The sequence below is a fragment of the Dipteris shenzhenensis genome, chromosome 2 (genome assembly GCF_047967505.1).
Source record: "Dipteris shenzhenensis isolate YYH24624 ecotype China chromosome 2, Dip_SZ_1.0, whole genome shotgun sequence".
NCBI classification, from domain to species: Eukaryota; Viridiplantae; Streptophyta; class Polypodiopsida; order Gleicheniales; family Dipteridaceae; genus Dipteris; species Dipteris shenzhenensis.
Window position 1 is genome coordinate 32,680,327 of NC_141597.1, and position 26,844 is coordinate 32,707,170.

The window sequence follows — 26,844 nt, forward strand, 5'->3', positions numbered from 1 at the left end:
GGGCTTCAAAATGCAGACCGTAAACCTTTCAATGGTTCATGAAGGACACCTTTAGGAAATATCTTATTGAGTTCTTGGCCATCTACTTGGATGACTTATACTTTGTGTGACCCAAGGCGCTCAAATGCTACGTCTACATGAGTTTTTCATGAATGTCAAGAAACATGTCCTACAAAAAGTGTATTTTGTGTGGCTATTGAGTCATCTTATTCGATTGAGAAGACAAAGATCAAGGCCATTACAACGAAGCCCAAGCGCACTAAGTTCTGATAGTTAACTTGTTCGTAAGGTTTATAAGCTTCTGTCGTTAGTTCATTTGAGCGCACACGAAAGAAATCCCGATTATGTGTGGACTGCATTCAAACCACACCCATTTTATGACAACGAGGTGGAATGCTATTTTCGTATGCATGTGGATGCCTCTCATTATATCATAGGAATCATCTTGGCCCAACCAAAAGAATGAGTGGATTACCCCAAAGATATAACGAGTCCAACATAGGACAAAGCGAAATTTCTTCATTACTTTTCTTTATTATAGCCCTTTCTGAGAAGTAATAGGATTAAATTACTAAATCACGAGATAAATGCAATCTTGTGCAACGACTAACAAAATTAAGAAGTAATCACTCCACATCAAGTCAATGTGAGGCATTCGTATAAGATTAAACAAAGCATACTCAAGTAGTTGTCGTTATCAACATCTAAACCTAAAGAAGATTGACGATCCAAGAAACTGCAATAGCTTCCATTGGCTGTACAATTAAGTTCACAAAACTCTCTAGGATGCATTCCTCCACCAAATGAAATTGGATCTTTGTACATAAAATCCTTAAAGTTTGGAATGTTTGGAACACATAAGGCATCTATGAATCTTGTAACCTGACTAAGTTTATGAAGACCAATTGGATAAGTCTCACAATCAATTGTTTCATAAACTCACACTTCAGTAAAAATGTAGAAGTTTGATCAAAAAACAGCACAATTCGTGCCCATCAGAAAGCCAATGCTTTGTTGAAATAAAGAATCTCTTAGAGTTACGAACTCTCTAGAAGAATGTTTAACCAACAAAGGACATCTTCAGCATCTATAACTTTTGTACACCTTTCTTTTTCAAATCAAGGTCTTGCTTTTTAGATTTCATCCAACAAAAATCAAAATGCAAAAGACTGATTTTTCGACTCTTCAAACTTTGAATCTATCTTTTATTTATCTGTAATTGAAAACTTGTGAAACAAGCTTTCGAATGGGTGACTTCGAATCTTCCAAATCTATCTTAGTGAGATGACTCACTCATCAATAAGCCCTAAAATGTTTCTCAGTTTCAATACACAAGCAAGAAATTCTTGCATGTGTGCATGCAGCCTCAACAAATGCAAACAACACGGAAACTGATCAAAATGCCACTCTTTAAACCTTTGAACTAAAGTTTAAAGTGTGAACAGTCCTGTTGCCAGTCCCTTGACCTGTTTATACGAATTATGGCTTGTGCTCGTTCAATCACTTGGCACAAGTTATCCATACCCCCTTTATATAAAGATGTAAGAATCATACAGGTTACCCTGTTGTAAAGAAGAAGTTAAGACAGACAGCCAAGCCCTTCACGAATGAAAGAATACCTGTAGGAGACAATGGTATGCTGTTTCATTTTGTTCATTGATGTCAAACCAGGTGAAATGGTTCCGGGAATTGATATCTGCAAGGATTGCTGCTTACTGCACACTTCAGCAAATGGCTCCAAAGGCTTGGCTCATTACGGCATACTTGCAGCCGCAATCCATTCCTTTGGAACGTCAGCCAGTTAACCCAATAAAGCCATGATAAATTTTCCCAATCGCTACAACACAGGAGAAACATTGGTAAAGTGCACTGTTGAACTTGAATGTACCAGAAATAAGGTACCACCAGCTTAGTAAGCAAACGATCCAGGCAAGCAATCACACCACTGTCAAGATGAAGTGAACTGTGAAAACATTGGATTTGTTTGCATGGATCGAGGAGCAAAAACAGGAGACTGAGACCGGACAGCTGATCCACGTATTGAACTGTTTTCCTGAGTCCCTTGCCTGGGCAAGACAACACTCCTGCTAGCTGCAGGACTCAGAGGGTTATCAGTGTTTGAAATTGGTGAATTTTCCTTTCTGGTGCTCCCTGGTACTGGCATGCTGAGAGGTCCCCCAAAGAAGATTGAAGTACCAGTGTAGAGAAGGTTTTCTGATGAAATACGTGAGGCTGGTCCACTAGACTGAGCACTAAATAGGATTTCAGAAGGCGAGGCATGACCAGTGTCTCCCTCTACCGAGCTAGAGTTCTCTAAAGCTCCCGTGGATGATGCCTCAGGATTAACCCAGGGCTGGCTTGAAAAAAGATTTGATGTTCTAATGAGGTGATTCCTGTTGGGTACAGAGATGAACCTACCTGCTGCACGATCCCAGTAAACTGCAGTCCTGCTTTCCCTTGTATTGCTGCTAGCCTGATCCTGCCTTGCTTGGACATCAACCACAATGGTATCGCTCCTTTGCAGATCATCCACACTCTCTCCAGCACTTGAACCTTCATACCCATCGCTGACAGGAGTGGTGCCAATCCAGGATGGGTGCTCAATAGATGACACGGAGAGTCTAGTGGTATGATATATTGGTAAACTGTGCCTAGGATTAGCCGAGTCAACCATTGCTGATGAGGATCCCTCCACAGGATTGCCTGTAGCTTTCAGTCGTGGGACCACACCTGTGTTCCCAAACCGTCTTTCTAATGGAAGAGGGCTCAGTGCAGCTGATGTATTAGCAGTGGTGTGGCCTGGGCTGCTCAAACTGCTTCTACTTAATGTCCCTGCATCCCCTTCATCCTTGCTGGTGGCTCGGCTGGGAGGATATGCTGTCTTGGGCGAGTATCCTATATCCTGCCTCACTCCCCTTCTGCTGCCCATCTGTCCATAATCTGCACTCATACTACTTCGAGTACTTACATTGCTACTAGACATATACTCGATTTCTGTAGTCCCCAAGTCACATGATCCTATAGGGCGAAGTATAGATGAGCTTTCTCTGGCTTTTGTCGCTGCTTGGGCAGCCACACTTGGGTTCAGCTTTGCCAGTTTCCATGCACTGATTCTGACTGCACGCTTCTGTGATCTGTTTTCAGTCCTCCCATGTGCAATCCTGGCATCTGGATCAACAGTCGATGGAACCGGACCTAGACCCAAGTGTGGAACCACCTCATCCTGTTTTGAATCATCAGGGGAAAAAAGAACACGTTATTAATGACAGGAACCAAGAAGTATAATCCAAATGAAACAAAAACATCCTTTTGAAGTCTCCACTGCAAATTCAAATCCTTGGATCCCATCAGTCCCCAACTCAAACTTAATCCTCCTAATCTTTGATGTCAAATGACTCTGGGATAAGCTTGATAAGTAATGGTACTTCACCGGATGCTCAACAAACACCCTTGGTGGAGTGCACCAGGCTCCCCTGTATTGTAGACCAAGTGAACTAGAACCACTCAATCCTGTTGCTGTTGAACTTGTTGGAGAAGATGGTACACTTTGCTGCTCTGCATCTGGATTTGCTTGAGGCTCACTCTGTGCTCGCATAGCTACCACATATTCATAGGTTGTGATTCCCTGCAAAATAAGAAGCCATTGAGATTGACTGCTGCATATTCCAGATTTTTCATCAACCCAAACTCTCCAACCTTTTCATTCTATACGCAATCTAGCGGACCATGGCAAACTTTAGAACCAAAACACCTTTCGGATAAGTATGATGTGGAAGAAGAACAACTCTCCTAGAGGTACAGAAGCCAATAAAGGAACCATTGTACATAGTGCCTGCAATCAATAAGAACCAAATATTGAGCTGACCAAGACCATAACCTAAAATAGAAATCAAAGCTATCATCTGGCTCATGAAAACCTACCACAACAACAGCAAATGGTGCTCTGGAGAAACCACTGCCAAGCCTATCCACAATGTGCCTTTCAATGCCTTTCTTGTCAACAAAGCATCGAATGAACACCACCAGTCCAACACCACAATCTAGAACAAGCTGCAGATTGCAAACAGAATGAATCCAATCATTACAATCTGCAAGAAAATTGTTGAGAAAATACAGTTATGCCTTTCAAAGAATTTCAAAGTACAACATACAAAAGAGTATCAATAAAGAAGATGCCCTTTTCTTTAAACTTCAGGGCAGGCGTAAAGAAAGAAAGCAAGAAAGTTTATTAAAGTCTACTAAAGACCAATGGGTCTATGAGACTGATAGAAAACCTGATACAATGAGCAAAAGGGTGGAGTGGAGCTACTAAACGAGCATCCTAACATCATCATCATCATCATCATCATCGATATCACCAGAGTCATAGTCCCCACTAACATCATCATCATCACAGCAGATATAACCTAACCCAAATACAATACAAAACAGCACACACACGGAATGAGACGTCAAAGTATGCCCAGAGACAACAAAAAGCCCGTGATAGATCGTTGCCTGTTGTCTGGAAGTGTAGTCTGTCGTGACCTCCTGGCAACGGCTCCACGTCTCACAAGCACCACAGTAACTCCTGTCCGGTCGTACCCTGGATCTGAACATGGATGAGATGTCAGCTAGTGTGATCCATGCGTCTTCCCTCTCTGTCCAGTGTGCCGCAGTCTACGTCGCCCTACAGTACAAAGCCATAGTCTAGCACGTGGTATAAGTAAGTGAGAGTCTGGAATGCCCGCATCTAACTGCAATGGAGATGCCCCGAACTTAGCCTAAGTGATCTGATGGGGAACCCGATGGCTTACTATGGATCATCCGTGAGAAAGAGAGGGAGAGGGAGAAAGAAACAAAGAAAGAAAGTTTATTAAGGTTTGCTAAAGAACAATGGGTCTATGAGACTGATAGAAAACCTAATACAATGAGCAAAATGGTGGAGCTACTAAGCGAGCATCCTAACCCATGCTAGAGAAAAAACATGTGTAGACATAGTCACTGATATGATCATACAGGTCATCATAGTCATAGACATCCCTGGCATCATCATCATCATGGTAGATGCAGCCTTCAAGTTAATCATTTTGAACATATTATGAAAATTCTTGGAAGCCACCATATTTGGGGGTAGCTTTGTGCTGTCTTAGACAAATAGGGTCCTCAACCCTTATTTTGCACAAGTTTAATATCACCAATTCTTGTATAAACAAGCATTAAGCCAGTCTTCCAGAAAATGAGGATGGAAGCACAATAGAACCCTATACAGTGGTTGTTGGCTGACCACTGAGAATTTCTTTACAATAGCCAGTTTGCCAACAAAATTGAGGATACTCGCACAATACTATCTGCAGACCAATGAGCAAATTTGCCTTCCAGATATCAGATTGTCATGGCCTTCAGTTCTAGGTGCAGACATAATTGTGCTACTTGAAAGAGACTTGAAACAAAACCCCTACTACCTTTACAGAGCTTGTACCGTTGAAAATGAAGGTAGCTTCTTACAAGCAATCCTTGTTTTGAACAGTGATATAGCTGTTTGGTTTTCGATCACCCTCCAAGAAACAGGAATTCCAAAGGTGAAACCATAGAGGAATGCAAGACTTTCCTTATGATCATGTAAGTCGAGTTGATGACTTCTAGAGACACTTCGTGCATCTCATCAGTGAGCTGGAAGTTAATGCTCAAACATGTCACCAGAGGCTTGAAAGTCTAGTAGTTAGTACTGGTACATGTACAGCTGTTACCTAAGTTGGCTTTTAGGATGGGGGATATTCCATACATGGGAAGCTTTACCATTGAAGGAGATCATTGTCCCTGTATTCTGTCACGATCTGTGACGTATTCCTTTCTCTATTTCTAGACTTATGGATTGTTTGATGAATGGACACTTGTGGAAGGGTATGCCCTTTCGACGGGACACTTCCTATGAGGCACAACCCTTCACAAGAGACACTCTATTGAAGAGACTCCTATTGTAATGTACCCTATCATCAAAGGTCACACCCTTCACAAGGGGTACATGCCTCTTCATGCACATACACTTTGGAGTACACACCTTTTCATGTGTATGTCAAAGATAGAACTGCCAAATGGGAGATGGGACCTGAGGCATGAATGTACCTCTGGAGCATATCCATGATCCACTATTCATAGCCTATCACCCCAGTCATCCTCTGTCTTGGATGGGTAGTAGCCCTATTAGTCAAATAATCTCCCACCTATGACTAGCTCATGCTCTTTAGTTGCCACCAATCTCCTACATGAATCGATATGGACCCCTCAGGACAAACGGATTGTAAGGAGGACCGAGATCTCATGTCGTGGCTAAGACATTGTGTGCTGATCAATGACTTGATACCCTTGGCCCTCGAGAAGATCTAGAGCCCAAAAGAAGCCCAATACATAGCTGCAAGTCTGACCTATTTTTGAGTGACAAGAGCAAAATCTTCATATATTGTGGAGAGCCAACTGAGATAGTTCATCGCATGTATATCTTTTTCAGGACTTGACTTTTTGTTGAGACAGATGCTTAGGATAGACCCACCACGGCAAACTCCTCCCTTATGAGACTAGAGTGTCACCACTCCAAGTTATGTTGTCTGTAAACCGATCACCTATGTAAAGAGAAACCAATAACACTGTCTAGCTCAATGGTGACCCCTCTCCACAAGAGTGTGTTGTGACCAAAAGTGTCCATAAACTTGGACAGCTCATAAATGTAGAGGCCAAACAAAATTTTCCACACACACAACTTAGCTTAACCCCTATAATAATATTGATTTCCTCTATCTATACTCCTGTTGTCCGAACCTAGCCAATACACCCTCTTGCAATCTGTACATCATATAGTGCTGCAACTACCCAGATAGTCAAATAATCTCTTGATTAGGCAAGCACAAGGCACAGTGTCAATGCTTTCCTGAAATTCATAAGGCAATAGTCCACCATGTGCAGTCTTGCCTAGCCATCCTCAATGATGCTTTGAGAGTAAAATGTGGTTCAGCCTAGACTTGTTGCAGCGGAAGTTTGCCTACCCATGCGCTATTTGTCCTATTTCCTCTGTAATGTTGCTGATCTGTCTTTCCAGTACGGCACCATAAACCTTGGCGATGACATGACCAATCATGACCATGTGGTAGTGTAGACCCATGGGGTCCTCTACCCGGAGGTTGGTATCATGTATTCCTTTGTCTTGAACATAGAGCACGATTTTAGTAAAGCTATCCAACAAGCGATTAGCACCGATTTCCTCACACCTGGATCCTTAATACCATTGTCTCGATCTTTTGGCTATCCCATGAGCCTGGAAAACTACACGACCATTATGATTGGGCATGTCATGCCCAAGGTTTATGCCTCAACACACTCAAGTTAGTAGAACGGGAGGGTTTCAGAGCTGTTAAGATTTCAAGTATACCATGCAATGATCGACCACATTTTCACACGGAGAGGTGGCATTGAGGAGGTTAGGGCACGGAAGCAGAGGGCTTACTATTGCTTTGTGCAGACTTTTGACATGGTGCTACAAGCTTGACTACTCAAGTGACTACATGATTTAGAGAATAGCCAAGACATCATTTGGATAGTCCGGACACTCTATGAGTGGGTATCACACAAAGTCAAGACGACAATTGGATGGACAAAGGAGCTCATGAGCAAGTTTGGGGTCTAATAGGGTTGCCCTTTATCATTGACTTTGTTTGGCCTATACATTGATGATCTCAAGTCATGCATCATGACAATAGGCAAATCATGCTCACTTTTAGTCAGATCTTTGATTTCGATATTGTATGTAGAAACTTGACCCCCTTGAGCTCTCGTGGTACAATCTTCTATAGGAGTATACTCTTCTCCTCGATCGAGGATGTCCAGCAATACTTGGATTCACTTCAAACTTTTTATGAGACACATGACCTGAAGATCAACCTCGGACAAACTAAGGCTATGATCTTTAACACGTCTCGAATATCCGTCTATCAAGAAAAGTTCACCTTCAATGGGTCAGCCAAAATGAGGAGGAATTACTAAACATTCTATTTGATTCAAGGACCTTTGGCAGAAGTTTCTTGAGTAGAGGCATCGTTTCCCCTCATTGAACCAGCCATCTGGCACGCATATGCACGCGTCCTCCTCTATGACATCTCTCACCACCCGACACCAGACCTTTCATAGCTACCTCACCCTACCTCTTGTTCCATTTTCACCACCGTTGATATCAAACACGCATCCCTAAAGCTACACAATGAACAAGCCAAAGATCATGAGTGGTTATGCATTAGTACCCTAAATTGAAAGCAATGACGGTCAAGGCTGGCAAGCGCAACATACCCTCTATTCAGTCAAGCCTACATAGATGGTCTCATCATTGAGGTTTTTCCTACAAAGAAAACTCCCAAGTACTTTTAAGACGCAAAATCTCAATTGGTCTGAAGAGACCATTTTGCATCCAAGTAGCCCGATTGGAAAACAACCTGACGACAAATTATTTGGTAGGTCACATCAATAGTCTATATTCCTATGATACCAACTATCCAATAACAATGCTTTATGCTCTTGACGAAATATCATAGGACGAAATGAACTTGTTCGCAATGGTGTGATATTCCCGTTTGCTCTCCACCTAAGAAACCTCATCAAAATGGAGTTGTGGATTATGCCAGAGAGCTGTGCGCTTGTGTATTGCCGCCAGCTGAGCTTGGGTTTCTTTTAAGCACATCAACAAGAGCTGGTCTCTATTAGGTCGCATCCTACACCCCAGGCCCCCTCAGTCCCATGCTCGTGTACCCCTAGAATAGTGGTCACAAAAATGATGGCATCAACGACAATAGATGGGGTACGGGAAACCCTGCGAACTCTGATTTTGAGAGCCTTACTAGCTCTTTGTTGCTACTTAAGTAAGGTGTCTCAAACAGCTGCCTTCGCAGACTCTCATTTCACTACATTCTGTTGGAAATGACCCAAACAGAGGGTATCCCGCAACAGGAGACTTATAAAGCATCCCACGAATTACACGCGAAAGTGTTTAACTATAGAATCCAAAACTTGTTTCCTTGTGTACTCCACAAACATGTGTCTGTGTGCAAGCCAGCAAGTAGCCAATGTTTCACAAAAGATATCAAACCAACCAAAATATATTTCCGTCCAACTGGACACAATACAGAAGAAGTCTAGAGTCCTACCAAACCGTGGTCCTCTGTCCTTATCCCAAAAAGTGTCGTCCTACTACCTCTGTGGCACGTCTAGATCCCTAGGCCCGTGTGCTCCTTGCCGAGCTTTTGTAGACTTTAGTCTCCATTCCTGATCCCTACACCTTGCTGCCTATCTGTCAGCCTAGGCGTGTGTAGCTTTCTGTGAGCTATGTCTACAGGTCCTTTGCCACCTCCCTTGGACTTGTGGAAGCCCTTCTGGCTGAACTTCTTCTGCTCCAATCTGCTCTTAGTCTGTAACAGCCGACTGGTGGGGGAACATTCTTTGATGCATGGCTGGCCCTGCCTGCCCACGTGTCGGGATACCACTGGCCCAAGCACTCCTGCCCATAAACCGGCCCTGTTTCAGGCCCAAACACCCCTCCAAGTATGCGCAACCATAGGAGCGCCTATTCCCTGCAAATCCGCCTCTGTCCAGGGCACTTTCAGCCCCTAGATCCCAGGCAGCATATCCGTACAGCCTTGTAGCAGATCCGTACCTGTCCTGTCTGACATCCGCACATATTGCACCACCTCAGCACTAATCTGTAGCAGCCTGTTCTACCCTGCAGCATCCTTACAGCCTGCATGGCATTTCCGTACAGACACAGGCCTCCAAGGCGACCCTCCCTTGCTAGGTATGTTTTCTTTTGTGTTGCCCACATGGCAGCCTACTTGCTGCCCATGTGGCACTCCCGTATTTTTCTTATGTGCTGTGAGTTTTCTACCCACATGGTAGCCTTGGTACTGCCCGCAGCCCCTAGCCCTATGGTCCCCCCCCACTCTCCTCATATGGGGGCTTATAGATGGGGAGGCGACTGGACCACTTCCAACACCCCTCTCACCGACACATCTTGCCCCGATGCCAACCCATCGATGAAGATACTCTAGTAGCTTGTGTCGTAGCCCTCTAGTACACTTTGATGTCAACGTCACTTCTTGGCTTTTCATCCCATGGCTCTTGTTCCACCAGGTCCGCTTCCGCATAAGCACACCACCATGGTACACAAGTCCATCCTTGGTAACACTAGATAGCACCACCTCCTTCACTCACATACCCCCCCTTCAAACTCAAGCACTCCACACTAGCATCCTCCAACTGTCCCCCTCATTATACAAGTCCTCCAGGCACCATGCTCCCAAGGTCTGTTTCAATCAATCCTCCATCTGACAAGGTCTGCAACCAAATAACATACACGAGGAATCAAATCCCAAGCATAAATCTAGATTACCTGGACCATCAGCTTCCATGTGTAGTCTTGTGATGTCCCCCTCTAAGTCACAGCATCCTCCTCTGTGTGAGCAATACCAGCCAAGCACCTAGATGGCTTCAGGCACTCAATGCTGTCCTTCATCTTCACAAAGGTTCATGACTCCTCATTTGGCCATCTCTCAATGTGAAACATCCTGGTGTCTACATAATTTACCTGAACAACACGAGATGTCACCAAGAAAGGCTCCTATGTGACCACCACATTAGTTTTTTACTCCTCTGGCTCTGAGCTAGCCTCCTTCTTCCTCTTATGAGCCTTCTTCAAAATGTCCTGGCTCATCACAGTAGAAGCACTTATACCTAGATGAATCCAGGAACATTCCCAAACTCATCCTCTTAAAACACAACATAGTGCAGTTTCAATCTCACGATAGTCACTCATAAGATTGGAAACCATAAACTCCATCACGCATAGCAGGGACTAGCTACTATGGCATCCCCACTGACGTCATCAACGCCCAACAGTGGGTGTAGACCATAGTATAAAAATATGCTCTCACACATACAAATCCACACACCCACATACTTGAGCATCCATTTATACAAAGTCTTCGTATTGAGTTTCTGCCATCACTCCGGAGGTGAAGGGCAAACTCAGCCATGACGAAGGCTAGCACTAAAGGAGAAGGCTAATCAAAAATTAGTCCCAAATCTCTTCATTCAAGCTACAACTGCTTGTGAAGTCTAAACAATTTCATTTTAGTCTCTCCCAAACGAGCATCTAAATCACAGTAGAAGCACTTCTTTTCTTTCTTCTTGTTTTCTTCATCTGAACCGTCCACTCCATCATCAGACTTGTCTTTCTTGGGCTTGCCTCTGCCAGGCTTAACCAACTAATGGTGACTACCAGTCCATTCTTTCACTGTAAATTCGCAGATTGGTGTCACAACTCTGATGGGTATGCAATGATGGTTACTCATCTTGCTGAGAGAGGAATACAGATGCCTACCCAATGGAGATTGCTTCTTCTAGCTCAAGTTTACCCTTGATAATAATGAGAATTCTTTTTTGGATGCTCTTAATGCTGATGCTGTGCCAACTATTGCAACATCACGGCAGAATATAAAGGACAGTGGATGTCTCACTGCAGCAGATGTGCGTGCAGCACTAGGGAACCTTTCTGTTTTCTGTCTGAGTTATGGCTGATTTTCCTAGCATGCTCTTCAGTATTCAAGTGCTGAGCTTTCAGAATTGACTCACAGGGTAAAACAGGCGTTGGTACTACCCATGCAACTGTTTATGTGCCTGTCCAGACTTGTACTCAGTGCATCTGCTGATACAGAAACAACAATGGAGGCAGGTGGATGTGAGACATTATCTCAAGGTGCCTTGATACATCCCAGGGAAAAAATATCTCGTATTCATGATGAGCCAGCAGATACAGATCCAAAGAAATTGGAGATTCCAAAGGGTGCATCACTGGTTTCCACAGATCAGGTTTTCGAAGAGTTGCCTCCAATGGATGAGCAGGGTCCAATTCAGTACATACCTGAAAGAATTATGGGATTCAGGGACAGGATACTCAGAAATAGATCTTATACTGAATATTACATTAAATTTAAGGGCTTACCTGATGATGAGTCATCCTGTCAGCCATCATCAATAGTAGAGCAGTATCCACGTCTGTTAGAAATCAACCCAACAGAGGGTACACGCAGCGGAAGACTTATAGTAATGCCCAGGAGCTCACAGAGTGTGCGGTGTGGGTGTGGAATCACAGACTTCTTTACTTATGTGCATTCAATAGATGTGCAGACTCATCAATAGACAATGAACCAACCAGATAGAGAAACCACCTTAAATATATATTTCCGTCCACAAATATGGACACAATACAAAAGAGACAGATCCAGAGTCCCACCAATGGTGTGGTCCTCTGATCTTACCACAAAGTCCTCCTCCTATCTGCTGGCTATCTCTAGACTCGAGTCCGCGTGCTCCACCTCGAGCTTCTGTAGACTTTCCGTCCAGAATGATCCTCTCCACCTTGCTGTCTGGAAACCAGCCTAGGTGGGCAGCCTCCTGCAAGCTAAGTCTGCAGCACAAGGTACTTCTTTCTCCTCCTGACTATAGGCCCAAAGGTAGCCCTGCTGCTGCTCCTGCTGCTGGTGGACTGGCTGCTCCAGATGATGATTAAATGAGGCCTGAATGCCCTCTTTATATAGGCCCCAAGGGCCTGGCCAGCCAACCGACCCAGCAGCCGTAGAAAGGGCCGACTGCTGGTTGGTTCAGCCCCCTGCCCCTGGCCGACCAAAACCGACCCCACAGCTTCCCATTTATGGGACTGTGGGCTGCCCTTTTGGGGCTCTCATTACAAGGGTCCTTGGCCCATCTTTCAAGGGCAGATGCCCTATATATACAGGGTCCAGCCCAGCCTCTGCTCCCCCCGCCTTGCCACGTGGCCCTGCGCCACTGTTTGCCTCCATGTGAGGCCTGTTCCAGCCTGCTGTGCTGGCCTGCTGTCATTGCGCCTTGTCTAGGGCTTGCTGCAGGTCTAGATCCTGCCTGCAACCCTTGCCATCCGGGTCGCCTATTCCGTGACTGCATCCTACCATGAAGACGCCTTGAGCTGCCTCTGCCAGGCCCTTCACTAGCACCTAGGTACCATGCTTGTGTGCTTAGGTTCACCCCCCCCCCATGCTCTCCTCATATGGGGGCTTACAGATGGGGAGGTGACCTTTCCAACACCCCCTCTCACCGACACATCTCGGCCCAATGCCAACACGTCGATGAAAATGCTCCAGTAACTCCCTGCTCGTAGTCCTCTGGAACCTTTTGGTGTCGAAATCTTTTCCTGGCTTTTCATCCAGTGGCTCCTGCTCCACCAGGTCCGGTTCCGCTTCCGCACACCATCCTGGTACACAGGTCCATCTTTGGTAGCACCTCCTGGTACCACCTCCTTTAGTCACGTTCCCGCCTCTGAACTCGAGCAATCCAGCTGACTCGATCTTCCAGTCGTCCCCCTCATAATGAGTGAACAACCTGGAGTCTTCCAGGCACCATGCTCTGAGGGTCTGTTTCAACCCGTCCTTCCTTTGGCAAGGTCTGCAACCAATGAATATTTCCAGATAACCTGGACCATGAACTCTCACTAAGTTCTCAAGCAGGTACTCTTCTGGCTTCAGTACTCTTTGTCCATCACCTTCTAGCAATCTGCGTCCAAGATTTGAAGAAGCACCAATACTTTCCCTTCTGCCTTCGAAGAAGGCCAATTCCTTCCAAACTCTTATCACCTGAGACAAATGAAGAGCAGAGTCTCTCCACAGCATGCTATAAAGGCTCAAATGCAGAATATCAAATACATACCAGACTGTTGTACTGCCTGAATGTTCGCTCTGAAAGCAAACCCTGTACCTCAATGAGGCACCCGCCAAGATCCTGTGTAATCCTGTACTGTCCCCTTCTGAAATCCAGCATCCATCTGACCATGAGACCCCAGGGCTTTCCATAGAATCCACCCTCGTGTCAGTGTCAATAGCCACACACCTGGAAGGTACCAAGCGCTCCATACTGTCCTTCACCTTCACAAAGGCATCTGACTCCTCGTCGACCCACATCTCTATGTCAGACATCCTTACTGTGATTTCTGGATCAACATATCTAACCTCGATAACACACGGTGATGTCACCAGGAACAATTCTTCGATTACCACATTTGCTTTGGCCTTTCCCTCTGGATCTGGGTCAGACTCCTGTTTGTTTTTCAGATCCGCCTTTTTCTTTCTGCAGTCCTTTGCAAAATGTCCGAGCGTATCACAATAGAAACACTTCTTCTTGTGCTTTCTCTTCGAAGTCCCCTCGTCGTCAGAGTCATCTTTATTGGACTTGCCACTGTTAGGCTTGCCCTTTCATTTGCCAGCGGAATCCTTCACCAGCATCGCCTTGTCATCTTTATCCTCGTTGTAGAGCTTCTCCCGAGCTTCCTCCTGTAGCAGTATGGGACAGAACTCCTCAAATGTCAGAGGTTTGGTCCTCTGTCCTGCTGTCACAGCCGTAACAAAGCTCTTGAAACTCCGAGGCAATCTCCTCAGTACCATCAAGGCCAGATGGCATGAGTCTGTCTTCTGACCAATTGCTGCTAGCTGATCCCGCACCACCTTGACCTTCGTCAAATGGCTATGTACCGTATCGCCTTCTTCCATATCAAGATTGTAGAGTTGATGCTGAAGAAGCACAATCCGGGAGGTATTGTCTGTCTCATACAGATCCTTCACGGTGGCCCACGCCTCTACTAACGTCTCGGCCAGCTGGATATGCGGAAGAACGGAGTCCGCCGTAGTCCCTATGATTATTGCCAGGGCATGGGCATCTCTTTCTTCCCAAGCTTCAAGCTCCTCTCTGTCTACTGCCATGAGTACCTCCCCTTTACTGTCCACCATGTCCTCCGGCTTCGACTCCTCTCCCGTGGTCAGCTTCCACAACTTCCAAGCCACTAAATGACTCCGGATCTTCACTTTCCAGATCGGGTAATTAGTCCCGTCCAGGTTCCCAGACTCTCCAAAGTTAGGGATAGTGAAAGAGAGAAAAATGAAGGAGGAGGAAGGGAAAGCAGGGGCTGAAGAGGCTGTAGAGGTCGACATCTCTGCTGTATATACCACGCAGCAAAGTCAACCAAACTCAATTTCAGTAAACCAGAACTCTGAACGCACCCAACTGAACCTGAGTCACCCTCCTTCTCGCAAGGGCACAATCCTCCAGTCGTGGAAGTCGATTCCCTAGAGCTTCTAAATCAGGGTCGTCCTTCAGCAAGGTCCCTGCCTTCAGGCTCCCACACCTGTGAGCCTCCTACTTGGGCTCTAATACCATGTTAGAAATCAACCCAACAGAGGGTACACGCAGCGGAAGACTTATAGTAATGCCCAGGAGCTCACAGAGTGTGCGGTGTGGGTGTGGAATCACAGACTTCTTTACTTATGTGCATTCAATAGATGTGCAGACTCATCAATAGACAATGAACCAACCAGATAGAGAAACCACCTTAAATATATATTTCCGTCCACAAATATGGACACAATACAAAAGAGACAGATCCAGAGTCCCACCAATGGTGTGGTCCTCTGATCTTACCACAAAGTCCTTCTCCTATCTGCTGGCTATCTCTAGACTCGAGTCCGCGTGCTCCACCTCGAGCTTCTGTAGACTTTCCGTCCAGAATGATCCTCTCCACCTTGCTGTCTGGAAACCAGCCTAGGTGGGCAGCCTCCTGCAAGCTAAGTCTGCAGCACAAGGTACTTCTTTCTCCTCCTGACTATAGGCCCAAAGGTAGCCCTGCTGCTGCTCCTTCTGCCGGTGGACTGGCTGCTCCAGATGATGATTAAATCAGGCCTGAGTGCCCTCTTTATATAGGCCCCAAGGGCCTGGCCAGCCAACCGACCCAGCAGCCCTAGAAAGGGCCGACTGCTGGTCGGTTCAGCAACCTGCCCCTGGCCGACCAAAACCGACCCCACAGCTCCCCATTTATGGGACTGTGGGCTGCCCTTTTGGGGCTCTCATTACAAGGGTCCTTGGCCCATCTTTCAAGGGCAGATGCCCTATATATACAGGGTCCAGCCCAGCCTCTGCTCCCCCCACCTTGCCACGTGGCCCTGCGCCACTGTTTGCCTCCATGTGAGGCCTGTTCCAGCCTGCTGTGCTGGCCTGCTGTCATTGCGCCTTGTCCAGGGCTTGCTGCAGGTCGAGATCCTGCCTGCAACCCTTGCCATCCGGGTCGCCTATTCCGCGACTGCATCCTGCCATGAAGACGCCTTGAGCTGCCTCTGCCAGGCCCTTCACTAGCACCTGGGTACCATGCTTTTGTGCTTAGGTTCACCCCCCCCATGCTCTCCTCATATGGGGGCTTACAGATGGGGAGGTGACCTTTCCAACAACGTCTACTCAGCTGATCTCTTGACAGATTTGAGCCTCAGCCTGATGGATGGATTTTCTGGAATCTCAATCCTACACTTATTGTGCAATGCTCTGTATACTACCATCATTGTTGCTGCAAACATGTTTTGACCAGAAATGAGTTACTTTTCCATTTCTATCATTGTAATTCCCTGTTACAGCCATTGCAAATTCGAGGGCAAATTTCTTTTGGGCCCAGGGGACTCTAACAAAGGGTAAATTTACTTACTTAGTTTTTAGAATGGTGGGCCTTTTAATGGCTTGTAAATAAATAGTTCTTTAAGTAGGGGGAGCCATAAGTTGCCACGTGGCATCATAGGCTGGCCATCCCATAAGTAGACTTGTAATTGATGCCATGCCCACACCTATAAAAGGGGGCCCTGCTGTACTATGTACCCATTCACTCTTAATGCAATCTTGTGGTCACTCATTTACAACTGAGCTTGACTAGCTCTAGGCTGAACTAGGTTGTTTTCTCCTAGCCTAGGAATCTCCCTTCCTAGCTCTGCTGCTGGTGCAGCCCCTCACTAGCTATGGATTTGCACACAAGTCCAGGTTTGATGGTTCAGCTCATGAATTTCTGTAACGTACATGCTGTCCTTTACCTTTGCATTCATTTGCTGCCATTTCTACATTACTAGGATGTTGAACTAGACCTAAACTAGCATGCTGTAGGCTAGTTTAGCTACACTAACCATGCGTAACTTGGATGATTCAGAGAAGTTCTCAGAGCCAAAAGCTACATCAAATTGCCTGATGAGCTGCATGACCTTGACCATATTGGCCATTATAGGTGACAAATTTTACTGATTTGCCTCCTTCCTTAAACTCTCCTACCTCAAATGCCTTTGCTGCAGCTTGCTTCTGCTTCTCCCTTGTCTTCTTTCCAGCTTTGGAGCGTACAGGCTCAGAGGAAGAAGAGGAAGAACTGGAACTAGCAGAAGAGGAGCTTAAAGCAGTAGAAGAACTGGAGGAGGAAGAAGAGTTTTTCTTCTTCTTCTTTTTCTTGCTCTCCTGATGGGATTTCTTGCTCCTTTTAGAGACATGCCCAGATGAAAAAGAAAGAGATGGACTGGGTGATCTTTTCCTGCTTGCCTCCTTCTGAGCTGCTACAGAAGGGGCCTTCTCTTGCTCTTTCTCTCCTGGGGAATTTTCCAACCTGCAAAAGCTCCTGGCCTCTGCAAGCTGTGCCAATAACTCCTGATAAGAGTCTTCATACCTGAGCCTTTTTCCCTCAACAGCCTGTGTATGACGCTGCTCTGCTGTCCCTACATCCCACGAAGAGGCGCGGCCTGGGGAAGAAGTGTAAGAAATACGGGAGCAAGAAAGCAAGGGAATGAGTACACAAGTGGGAGTGAAGCTCTCACTGCTGGAGTGTGTTGCAATAGAAAATAAAAGATGTGCAAGTACAAAGGAAAGATATGCACACAACCCAAAGGATAGGTTTGTGCCTACTAAGCACACCTCTAAGCACAAAGTGCTAACTAGGCTAAAAACAGAGTGCCCCTAGCCTCAGAATGAGGTCACATGGGCTATTATTAGCCTGGGGGAAAAAAGCCTTCCATAAGGGAAGTAAAAACTGCCCCGGCCCACCTACCAACCACCAGCACTCCCATAGAAGGTACAAGTATGAAGATAAAAACCCAACAAACCCCCCTGGAGTGATGTGTGGTGTATGTACATATACAGGGATGTAGCCTCAATCACCGAAAGGAAGTAAGTTCAAAAGCTGTCGAAAGCTCTCAAACTTATCACGAGGTAATGCCTTGGTGAAGATGTCTGCTACATTGTCGTGTGTCGACACATGAGACATGCTGATCTCCCCTGCTAAGAGTCTCTCTCTGACATAATGATAATGCACCTCTATATGCTTCGTGCGAGCCAAAGAGACAGGCTCTTCCTCATGACTTGTGCTCTCCAAAGCATACTCAGTACAAAGACCCTGAGCTCTGCGTGCACCCAATCTTGTCCTGCTTGACAAAGGCATATCAAGAGGGCTGTCCTTTAGTGTCTCTGTGAGCCACCTAGGTACCCTTCTGGAAGATTCAGGCACATCAAGATTAGTTGGCTGCAAACCAACTGTAATTTCCTGTTCATTGATTTCCTGCACATTAGTGGGCTGCGTTGTTGTTGTCACAGGCTCCTCCACAGGCACCAAATGTGGGGCTGTGTTTTCCTCCCTCTGAGGCAATAAAAACTCAAAGATGTCACGTGAATAAACTGCAGGCTGCTGCCTAATGGACTGCATTGGCAGGATTGAATCCTCCGCAAATACTACATCTCTGCTCACAATAATCTTCCGTGTACCTGGGTGGTACAGCCGGTAGCCTTTGCTCTCAGAGCTATAGCCAACAAAAATGCATTTTACAGCCTTGTCATCAAGCTTCCCCCGCTTGTGCTCAGGGATAAGTGTATATGCCATGCATCCAAACACCCTCAAATGCTGAACTGAAGGTTTCCTGCCTGTCCATGCCTCATAAGGTGTGATGTTCTGGAGAGCTTTGGTTGGACACCTGGTCAACACATAATTGCTGCAAATGATTGCTTCCAACCAAAAACTTGGGGGCAGGCCCTTAGCCTTGATCATACACCGTGCCATTTCCATCTTAGTACAGTTCTTGCGTTCCCCCTTCCCATTCTGCTGAGGGGTGTATGGCACTGTACATTGATGAATAATCCCCTTTTCTGCCAAAAAACCATGGCATCTGACATATATTCTCCACCTCTATCGGTACGCAAAGTACCCACCCTCTCTGAGGTTTGATTTTCCTGCATGACAATGAAATCCTTAAACCTGGCACACACCTCTGACTTATGCCTCAAAGGATACACCCACGTAAAGCATGTGAAATCATCAATGAAGGTGATAAAATATGAGTAACCACCAAGACTGCGTGTCCTCATGGGACCACACACATCACTGTGTATAAGCTGTAATTTCCGGACAGCCCTTACAGTGGCATCTTTCGGGAATGGAGCCCGATGCATCTTTCCCAATATACACCCCTCACAAACATGTCTACCAAGGGCATGTATATGTGGCATGTCTACCACCATGTCATGTGTATGGAGTCTCTGCAAGCTCTTGAAGTTCAAGTGACCAAACCATGCATGCCACAATTCAGTATTGGCCCTTTCTTCCGTGCTTACCACTGCCCTAGCATCATGAGAACCTGCTGCATAATGATCCAGCCTGTACAACCCTCTGCGGAGTGTCCCTGATGCCACTATGGTACTTGCATCCTCAAGATCATGCACTGTGCATTTGGGTCCTGAGAATCTCACATCTAATCCTCCCAAGGCAACCGCAGGGACGGATATTAGATTCTTCCTGATACCTGGCACATACAACACGTGACTCAATGTGAAGGAGCCACCGTGGGCTGAATGCAATACAACCTTGCCAACTCCCTGCACCGGATAGCTGGAGTTATTGGCACATGTGACCATACCTCCCTGTGAGGTAGTCACAAGATCTGAAAATAACTCTCTCTGCGCTGTAATGTGCTTACTAGCACCACTGTCAAAGTACCACTCCTGAGTACTAGCCACAGAGAGACAAACATCATCATGCATGGAAGGATCATAGCTGCAAATTACCATGAATGCCCACTCCTCATCATAGTCATCATGAGTAATGTGAGTATAATTTGCAACTTCTTGCTTCTCACCTGCATGTGTATCCATGACTGCAACATTAGCTTCAGATTTAGTGCCCTTTTCCTTCTCCTTTGCAAGCCTCTTGCGACATTCACTGATGTAATGCCCTGGCTTCCTGCAATAGTGACACTTGCCCTTTTTCTTACCCTTTGCATCCTCTTTCTCCACACTGGGAGAGGGCTGATTATGTGCTGTTTTGCCTTTTCCAGCCCATTTATTTTCAGCCTTTTCCTTCCCCTTTTGCCCTGCATAAAAGGCTTGATCCCCTTCCTTCAAGATACTCCTGTTCTCCCTTGATTGCTCTTCTTGCAACAACACCTGCACCAAGTCATCAAGCTTGAAAGAGTCTGGATTCCCTTTCATGATAAGACGCAGCGTGGACGCAAGAGACTGATAAGAATCAGGAATACCATTAAGGATAATGGTGACCAAGGAGCCATCTGACATCTCCTCCCCAAGAGAGATCAACTGTTCACGCAAGTCCTTGAACTTGGTGAGAAAATCATCCATAGCATCTCCCTCATGCATAACAAGATGCTCTAGTTGCCTTTTGAGATAGGCAACTTTGGCCTCATTTCGTACCTGGTAAAAATTAGCCAAACAATCCCATGCATCCTTTGCCGTCTGGCAAGACCGTATATGTGGAATAATACCAGTCTTCACAGACAATGCAATCATCGCATGTGCTTTTGCATCTTTCTCATCCCACTTTTGTTAAGCCTCAGTGGATGGTACCGGTGGTGGAGGAGGTATCCTTCTACCAGATGTGATAGTAGAAGTAGTAGCAGAGTCATCATCCTGTGATGTAGCACGTGTACCAGGTCTAACCTCAGTACCTTCGACAATCTTGCTCAGCCCATTGGCTACAAGTATGTGCTTCATCATGTATGACCACAAAGGGTAGTTGTTACTGCCATCAAGTTTGTTCTCGGCTGAAAGTAAATCAAGCACACCATCTTTCCCCATGGCAATATGTGTCACTGCAAAGATCACCTGCAAGGAAATAAAATAGAGACCTCAAATAAAAATCTCTTCCGAGACGGGCACAACCTCAGTACTTCACCCTTCCACTGCACAAAAGCAATGTCACTGCATTAACTTGCTGTCCCAAATCTGTAAATCCCTTCTCAGTGTCAAAACTGAGATCAAAGCATCCCCTTTTTGTTCCAAATGCACCTCAAAAATTCTGAACTGAATTAGGCATAAAATCCCCCAATTTCGCACTCAATTCCTGAGTGGACGGGCACTTTTCTTGCTGTACCAAGCATAAACCGGGCATACAACAAAGAAAATACAGAAAGCCCCTTGACTGGAAGGCAATGTCTCAACAAATAGAGTGCATGTAAGCTGTCCACACGCTGATTTCTGTTACAGCACCTCACGGGAGTCGAAATCCCCAATTTCCAAGCCTGAAATGGACACCTGCAGGTACCCACAAGCTTCGGGAAGGAAGGAAACGACTGAAAAGAGAGTTTGCTGTTACCCACGGGCTGTAGAAGACTAGTGCGCAGCAGTTTTGGGCAGTAGCGACCTCGAACAGGGCTGGAACAGGCCGGCTGCAGCAAGAAAAACAGTGCGCACCAACTTTGGAGCCTCCGGGTGGCTGAAACAGGGCGGGATCTCGCTGTTTTTGCTGCGCACCAGCAATAGAAGGCTGCGCACCAGTTCTAGAAGGCCCCCCGAAGAAGTTTTCGGCGACGGAAGTGCGAGAGCAAGCTCCCAGGTGCTGAAAAAGAGGGCGGCCAACTGTTTTGCAGCTGCTGCAGCAAAAAATCAGAACTTCGATGTCGTCTCTGAGTGTTCCTCGCGTGGGGAATGCAGTGGGGGAGCTCACGGGAGTGTGGAGCCTGAGCTCTGATACCAAATGTAAGAAATACGGGAGCAAGAAAGCAAGGGAATGAGTACACAAGTGGGAGTGAAGCTCTCACTGCTGGAGTGTGTTGCAATAGAAAATAAAAGATGTGCAAGTACAAAGGAAAGATATGCACACAACCCAAAGGATAGGTTTGTGCCTACTAAGCACACCTCTAAGCACGAAGTGCTAACTAGGCTAAAAACAGAGTGCCCCTAGCCTCAGAATGAGGTCACATGGGCTATTATTAGCCTGGGGAAAAAAAACCTTCCATAAGGGAAGTAAAAAGTGCCCCGGCCCACCTACCAACCACCAGCACTCCCATAGAAGGTACAAGTATGAAGATAAAAACCCAACAAGAAGCCCTGTCAAAAAAGTTAGTGATAATGGGATATCGTGTAGGGGAGCTAGAGGCCCCCTGAAGTGCAAATAACATAAATGAGACAGCTGAAGTATTTGAGGGATAATGCTAAAACATTGGAAACCTCAAAATATTGAGAATATATACCCTTGATCAATGTCTAGGATTTGATGAGCTGTAATATCTGTACAACTATCACTCCTTGATCTACCCTATGCCTTGTGTGCAGGAGCAGAAACACTCGGCTTTATTATGACAGACTGAAGATGTGAATGGGCATGGGAGGTCCCAATTAGAGTCCGAGTGCCTCTGATGCATGTCTGAGATTTGTGTCTACCATCCTCTAGCTACTCTGTAGGTCTCACTCTCGAACACCACTAGATGGCCTCTCTCCATGAGGTTGCAAGTAGGTGTCATGAATAGGATGTCTGCTTGTTGTACCAATAGATGTCCTCTCGTGGGTCTGGCGTGTAGGAGGAGCTAGCTTGGGATCCCGTGCTCTACGGTGCTGCTGAGTGTAGACTCATCTCCTCTGAAGAAGTCTGTGATCCACTATTGCATGTGATCCTGGTCGTGCGCTAGTGTGTGTACCTAAGTCCTGTGACCTCTAGTACAAAGTCGCATGAGTGTGTCTCTAAGTTCTGTGACCTCTAGCACAAAGAGAGCAACCCATCTTTGATCTGGATAGTCAATGACCAGTTGCATGAGCGTGTGTCCACGTCATGTGACATCTAGCACAAAGAGGGCAGCACATCTCTGATCTGGATAGTCGCATGTCCTGAAACCCATGCTCAAAGAGGTAATGGGATATCCCACGTATCTCATAGTACAAAGGGCATATTGTGCTCCTCCGTCTCCAACTCTTGCATGTCACATAGGGTCTTAGCTTATCATGGCATTGCGGAGCCTTGACCTCTCATCCAGTCTCAACGTGGAACCTGTGGGATAATGTCTGAAGCTCACAATGGCTATCCGTGCATGTGATAGATGAATTTGCAAATATCTTGGTCATCGGATGAAACCATCCTGAGTGAGATGGGGGAAATCATTCTCTGTAGAAGGTCCATCTTAGTAGCATGCGGCTGCGTCAGACGCCTATCTACTCAATGTAAACCTGCCATAGACTATCCCTGATAACCCAATGGATCTCCTGTCATGTTAGGTCGTAGAGTGCGTGCATCTGAGGATTACTGATTCGAAGAGAGATCAATGGACATACCATCTGGGGGCTTGTGAATACCGACAACTCGTATCTCCATTGGCCGCTAGCTGCATAGAGGATGAGAGGGCTCTCCATGGTAGCTATTGTCTGCCTGTCACAATCTTGCACCCTATCCAGGTATGTGATGACCTGGAATGAGATGTCTGTATGCATGGGACGGGCTGTGAACTCCACTAGTATGACATCATGTGATGTGTGGATGTAGTAAGCGAAGAGTTGGGCTTTGGCATCAAGAGTGGGCTGGCTGTCTATGTCCTCTAAGAGAGTGGCGAGGGAGCTGCCATATGTGAGATCCAAGGAATGGTCGAAGTCATATTGGTAATATGTGGAATGGGCGGGGAGGTAAGGAATGGTGGAAGGAGATATGAGAGCAGTCAGCCCCATGGCATGAAGCAAATGCATTCCAAATGGCATACCTGTGTTTAAATGCAACGTGCCACAGATACTAATATATATCTACATGAATCCAGGAACATACCCAAGCTCGTCCTCTCAAAACACAAGACACGATGCAGTTTCAATCTCACGATAGTCACTCACAAGGTTGAAAACCATAAACTCCACCCATAGCAGGGGCTAGCTATTGTTACATTCACCTTGATGTCATCAGCGCACAACGATGGGTGTAGAACATTATATATGTATATGCTCACACATACAAATTCACACACCCGCACATACTTGAGCATTCATTTATACAAAGGTTCATTCAAGATCTCTACAAGTTCAACAATATTTCAAATTGAACCTTCTTCACACTGGGGTGTCACCAACCAGCATTACATCAGCTTTTTAAACCCGACATAAGTATCTCTCCCTCTCCAAAGTTGAGAATTTTAAAACAATACTTCCAGGTCAAGTAAATTATGAGGGGATAAACACAATGCTCTAACCATCTTCTCAAGTTTAAATACTATCCAACCATACCAAATTGACACAAAACACTTGTTTGTTGATTATGTTCAGTTGGCATATCGATAAAACGTGAGCATACTCCTTCCAGTCGAAATTCTACAGAATGCACAACAGGAAGACAATGGCATTCGTTGCTTACCATAGTAAGGCATGTAGCCATAAGGGAAACAAATGTGACGTAGTTCTTCTTTCCAACACAATTGTTCAACCACTGCATACCATTAGTTGAGTAACGAATTTAAGCCACACATCTTCATCTTAAAAATTAAAGAAACCAAACACGCATGAATAGCACTGCATGTGAGCATCGCAGGCCCATACCCGACAATGATGGTCAAAACCATCAACACATTTATCACAGCTACGACAATGCTTGCTGAACTTGCGTACCTGCAGTGCCAACAAAAAATTCTTACATATTTTATTAGGGAAAGCTTCCGGGATAACATTCCACACACTCATCATAGTTCCTATAAATCAAGTGAAAGGAGCTGCACAGAAGAGGTGGTAGAAAGCTTTTGCTAAAATAAGCCTGAGGTTTCACCTCTGCATTGCACAACGTACAAAAAAGCACATCTTCATCTGCAGCAGACTGATGCTGGATGTTGTCCTTCCTACAATCATCTTTTACAAGCCATCCCAGCAAACATCCTAGACTAGGAAAGAAAGGCAGACTCCTTTGATCCCCTGAAAGCCTGGTCATATACCATCTTTTCCCTTCTTTAGAACCGGCAGCTGTGTCCAAATGTTTACCATACCGAGGTACAGTGGAGGTCCTTCCAGATGTTGACAATCGAGGAGACTGCCCAGCCGCACCCTGAGCTAAAGAAAGAACCAACGATGCCTCTGATAAAGGTTCTTTTTCCTGCTTAGACATGGACTTCCAACTAGTATCAAGAATTCCAGGATCTGCTGGATCAATAGCTGTGCACCGCACATAGAGGAGGAAAACTGCAAGTGCCTGTAAGGTAAACCCATATTAATATTTTATAATATATGATAATTTCAAAATCCCACACAAATTCCATCTGAAAGGTGCTCCAAAATCCTCCAGAAAAGGAGCATACCACTGAAGAATAAACTGCAATGGCAGCGTACTCCAAAGCTGAATTCCCCAAAAAGGGAGCAAGGAACACATAGAAAGCCGTTGCTAGGAGGAAAAACACAGTAATTGCCACAACCTGAAAGACAAAAGCTTCATTCATCAATATTGACTGATCCACTGTTGCGAGTTTGCGATTCATGCTTTGCAAGTTTCACGTCTTGAAAAAACTTGCAGGATAAATAGTTAGCCCTGCTCAGAAGATGTAGCTTGGAAATGACGCCGTTTGATACATTTGCGAGTGCTGCATCATTTATGACATTCGTGGTCATAGAAGTTTAAGTGTGTTCCTAGAGTCAGGCATCATTAAATAGGAAAAGCTCGGACAAGAGACAGATAGTAAGAGCAGTAATCCCAACATCCAAAAGTCTATAAACGACACACTTTTTGACTTGAAGTTCTCATCCCCATGGCTCATTACAGCAGTATACCTACGTATAAAAGTCAAATCCTTTCCTCTTAAAATGTACAGACCATCGTGTTCTCACTAATCAAGAGGTAGGCAAGATGGAGCCTATAAAAATGTTTGGCATGATGACTCCTGGACAGGATATGGATGGTCAGACATGCCAGGAACGTGCCGCCAAAAAACGTACACATAGTGGCTGATACGCGGGCCCAATAAGCCTGCCGCAGGTCAGGCCCTGTGCCAGCAGAAAACACATACCCCCTCCACCAATGATCGATTGGGCTTCCGCTAAAATGACCGAAACAAATCCATGGAGGACCCTATAATTCATTCACTAGCCCATCAGAGCATTCTCTGGCAAGCAACGTTTAGAAAAAATGGGCTACGAGAAATGCTAAGGGCTTTCGCTTCTAATTTGACGATTTCCTGCAAAAGGGTGGTTGGTTGTAAGACGTAGTTCAGCTAGGATTCGTGAAGCGGACGCTGAAGGACGACTCCAGCATATATTATTCTCTATAGAAAGCATAAATTTGAACGCAGAGGAGGCATAGAGAGGACATGATCCTACCTGGTACGTGTGAGCGGGAAGTTGCCAGCCATGGCGCCGCACCATTAGGGCAAAGTCCGCTACCAGAGTGGAGTGGCCGGCCACTCAATAGTACGAGGCACTACATAAATATGCGAAGCACTGCGAGAATGCTTCAATTCGAGATTATTAAGAGGACCATTTGTAGCGTGAAGCGAAGCATGTGTCAACGATCATGAGGTGGAGCGAGGGGAGCTCTGTTTTCGTGTAAATGCAGGGAAGAAATTTGGCGAAGTTGAAATGGGGGAGACAGGAGTGAGCAAAAGGAACGAGAATCTGGCGATTGAAGCTGGGTTTTTTTTGTTTGTTTGCATGTGATTGTGTGCAGTGAGGAACTTGGATGCCGGCCGCGGGGGCTTGAAAAACGCGGAACAGTGCACATGAGAGCCACGATGTAAGTGACGACAA

The 26,844-nt window shown here is 45.7% G+C and overlaps 1 protein-coding gene across 1 annotated transcript; it reads right to left on the minus strand.

Moving 5' to 3' along the window:
- Positions 1-1,245: 1,245 nt before the first annotated feature.
- On the minus strand, positions 1,246-26,844 carry LOC147904634 (protein S-acyltransferase 21-like). The gene is made up of 9 exons (XM_087387720.1): positions 26,419-26,844; positions 25,407-25,520; positions 24,884-25,300; positions 24,661-24,729; positions 24,479-24,550; positions 3,922-4,050; positions 3,752-3,832; positions 3,431-3,625; positions 1,246-3,223 (listed from the first exon to the last, which is right to left on the minus strand). Exons 1-9 carry the CDS (start codon positions 26,461-26,463, stop codon positions 1,949-1,951), a joined length of 2,397 nt encoding a protein of 798 aa, XP_087243846.1. The 5' UTR covers positions 26,464-26,844; the 3' UTR covers positions 1,246-1,948.

Bases quoted from the DNA above. Each gene is read 5' to 3' on its own strand.
- LOC147904634 (XM_087387720.1), bottom strand. From the start codon at position 26,463: ATGGTGCGGCGCCATGGCTGGCAACTTCCCGCTCACACGTACCAG. The intron at 24,730-24,883 runs GTGAAACCTCAG...TTGGCACTGCAG, and splicing joins GTACGTTGTGCAATGCAGAG to GTACGCAAGTTCAGCAAGCA. The intron at 3,626-3,751 runs GTGTTTTGGTTC...CTTATTTTGCAG, and splicing joins ACATCATACTTATCCGAAAG to GGAATCACAACCTATGAATA.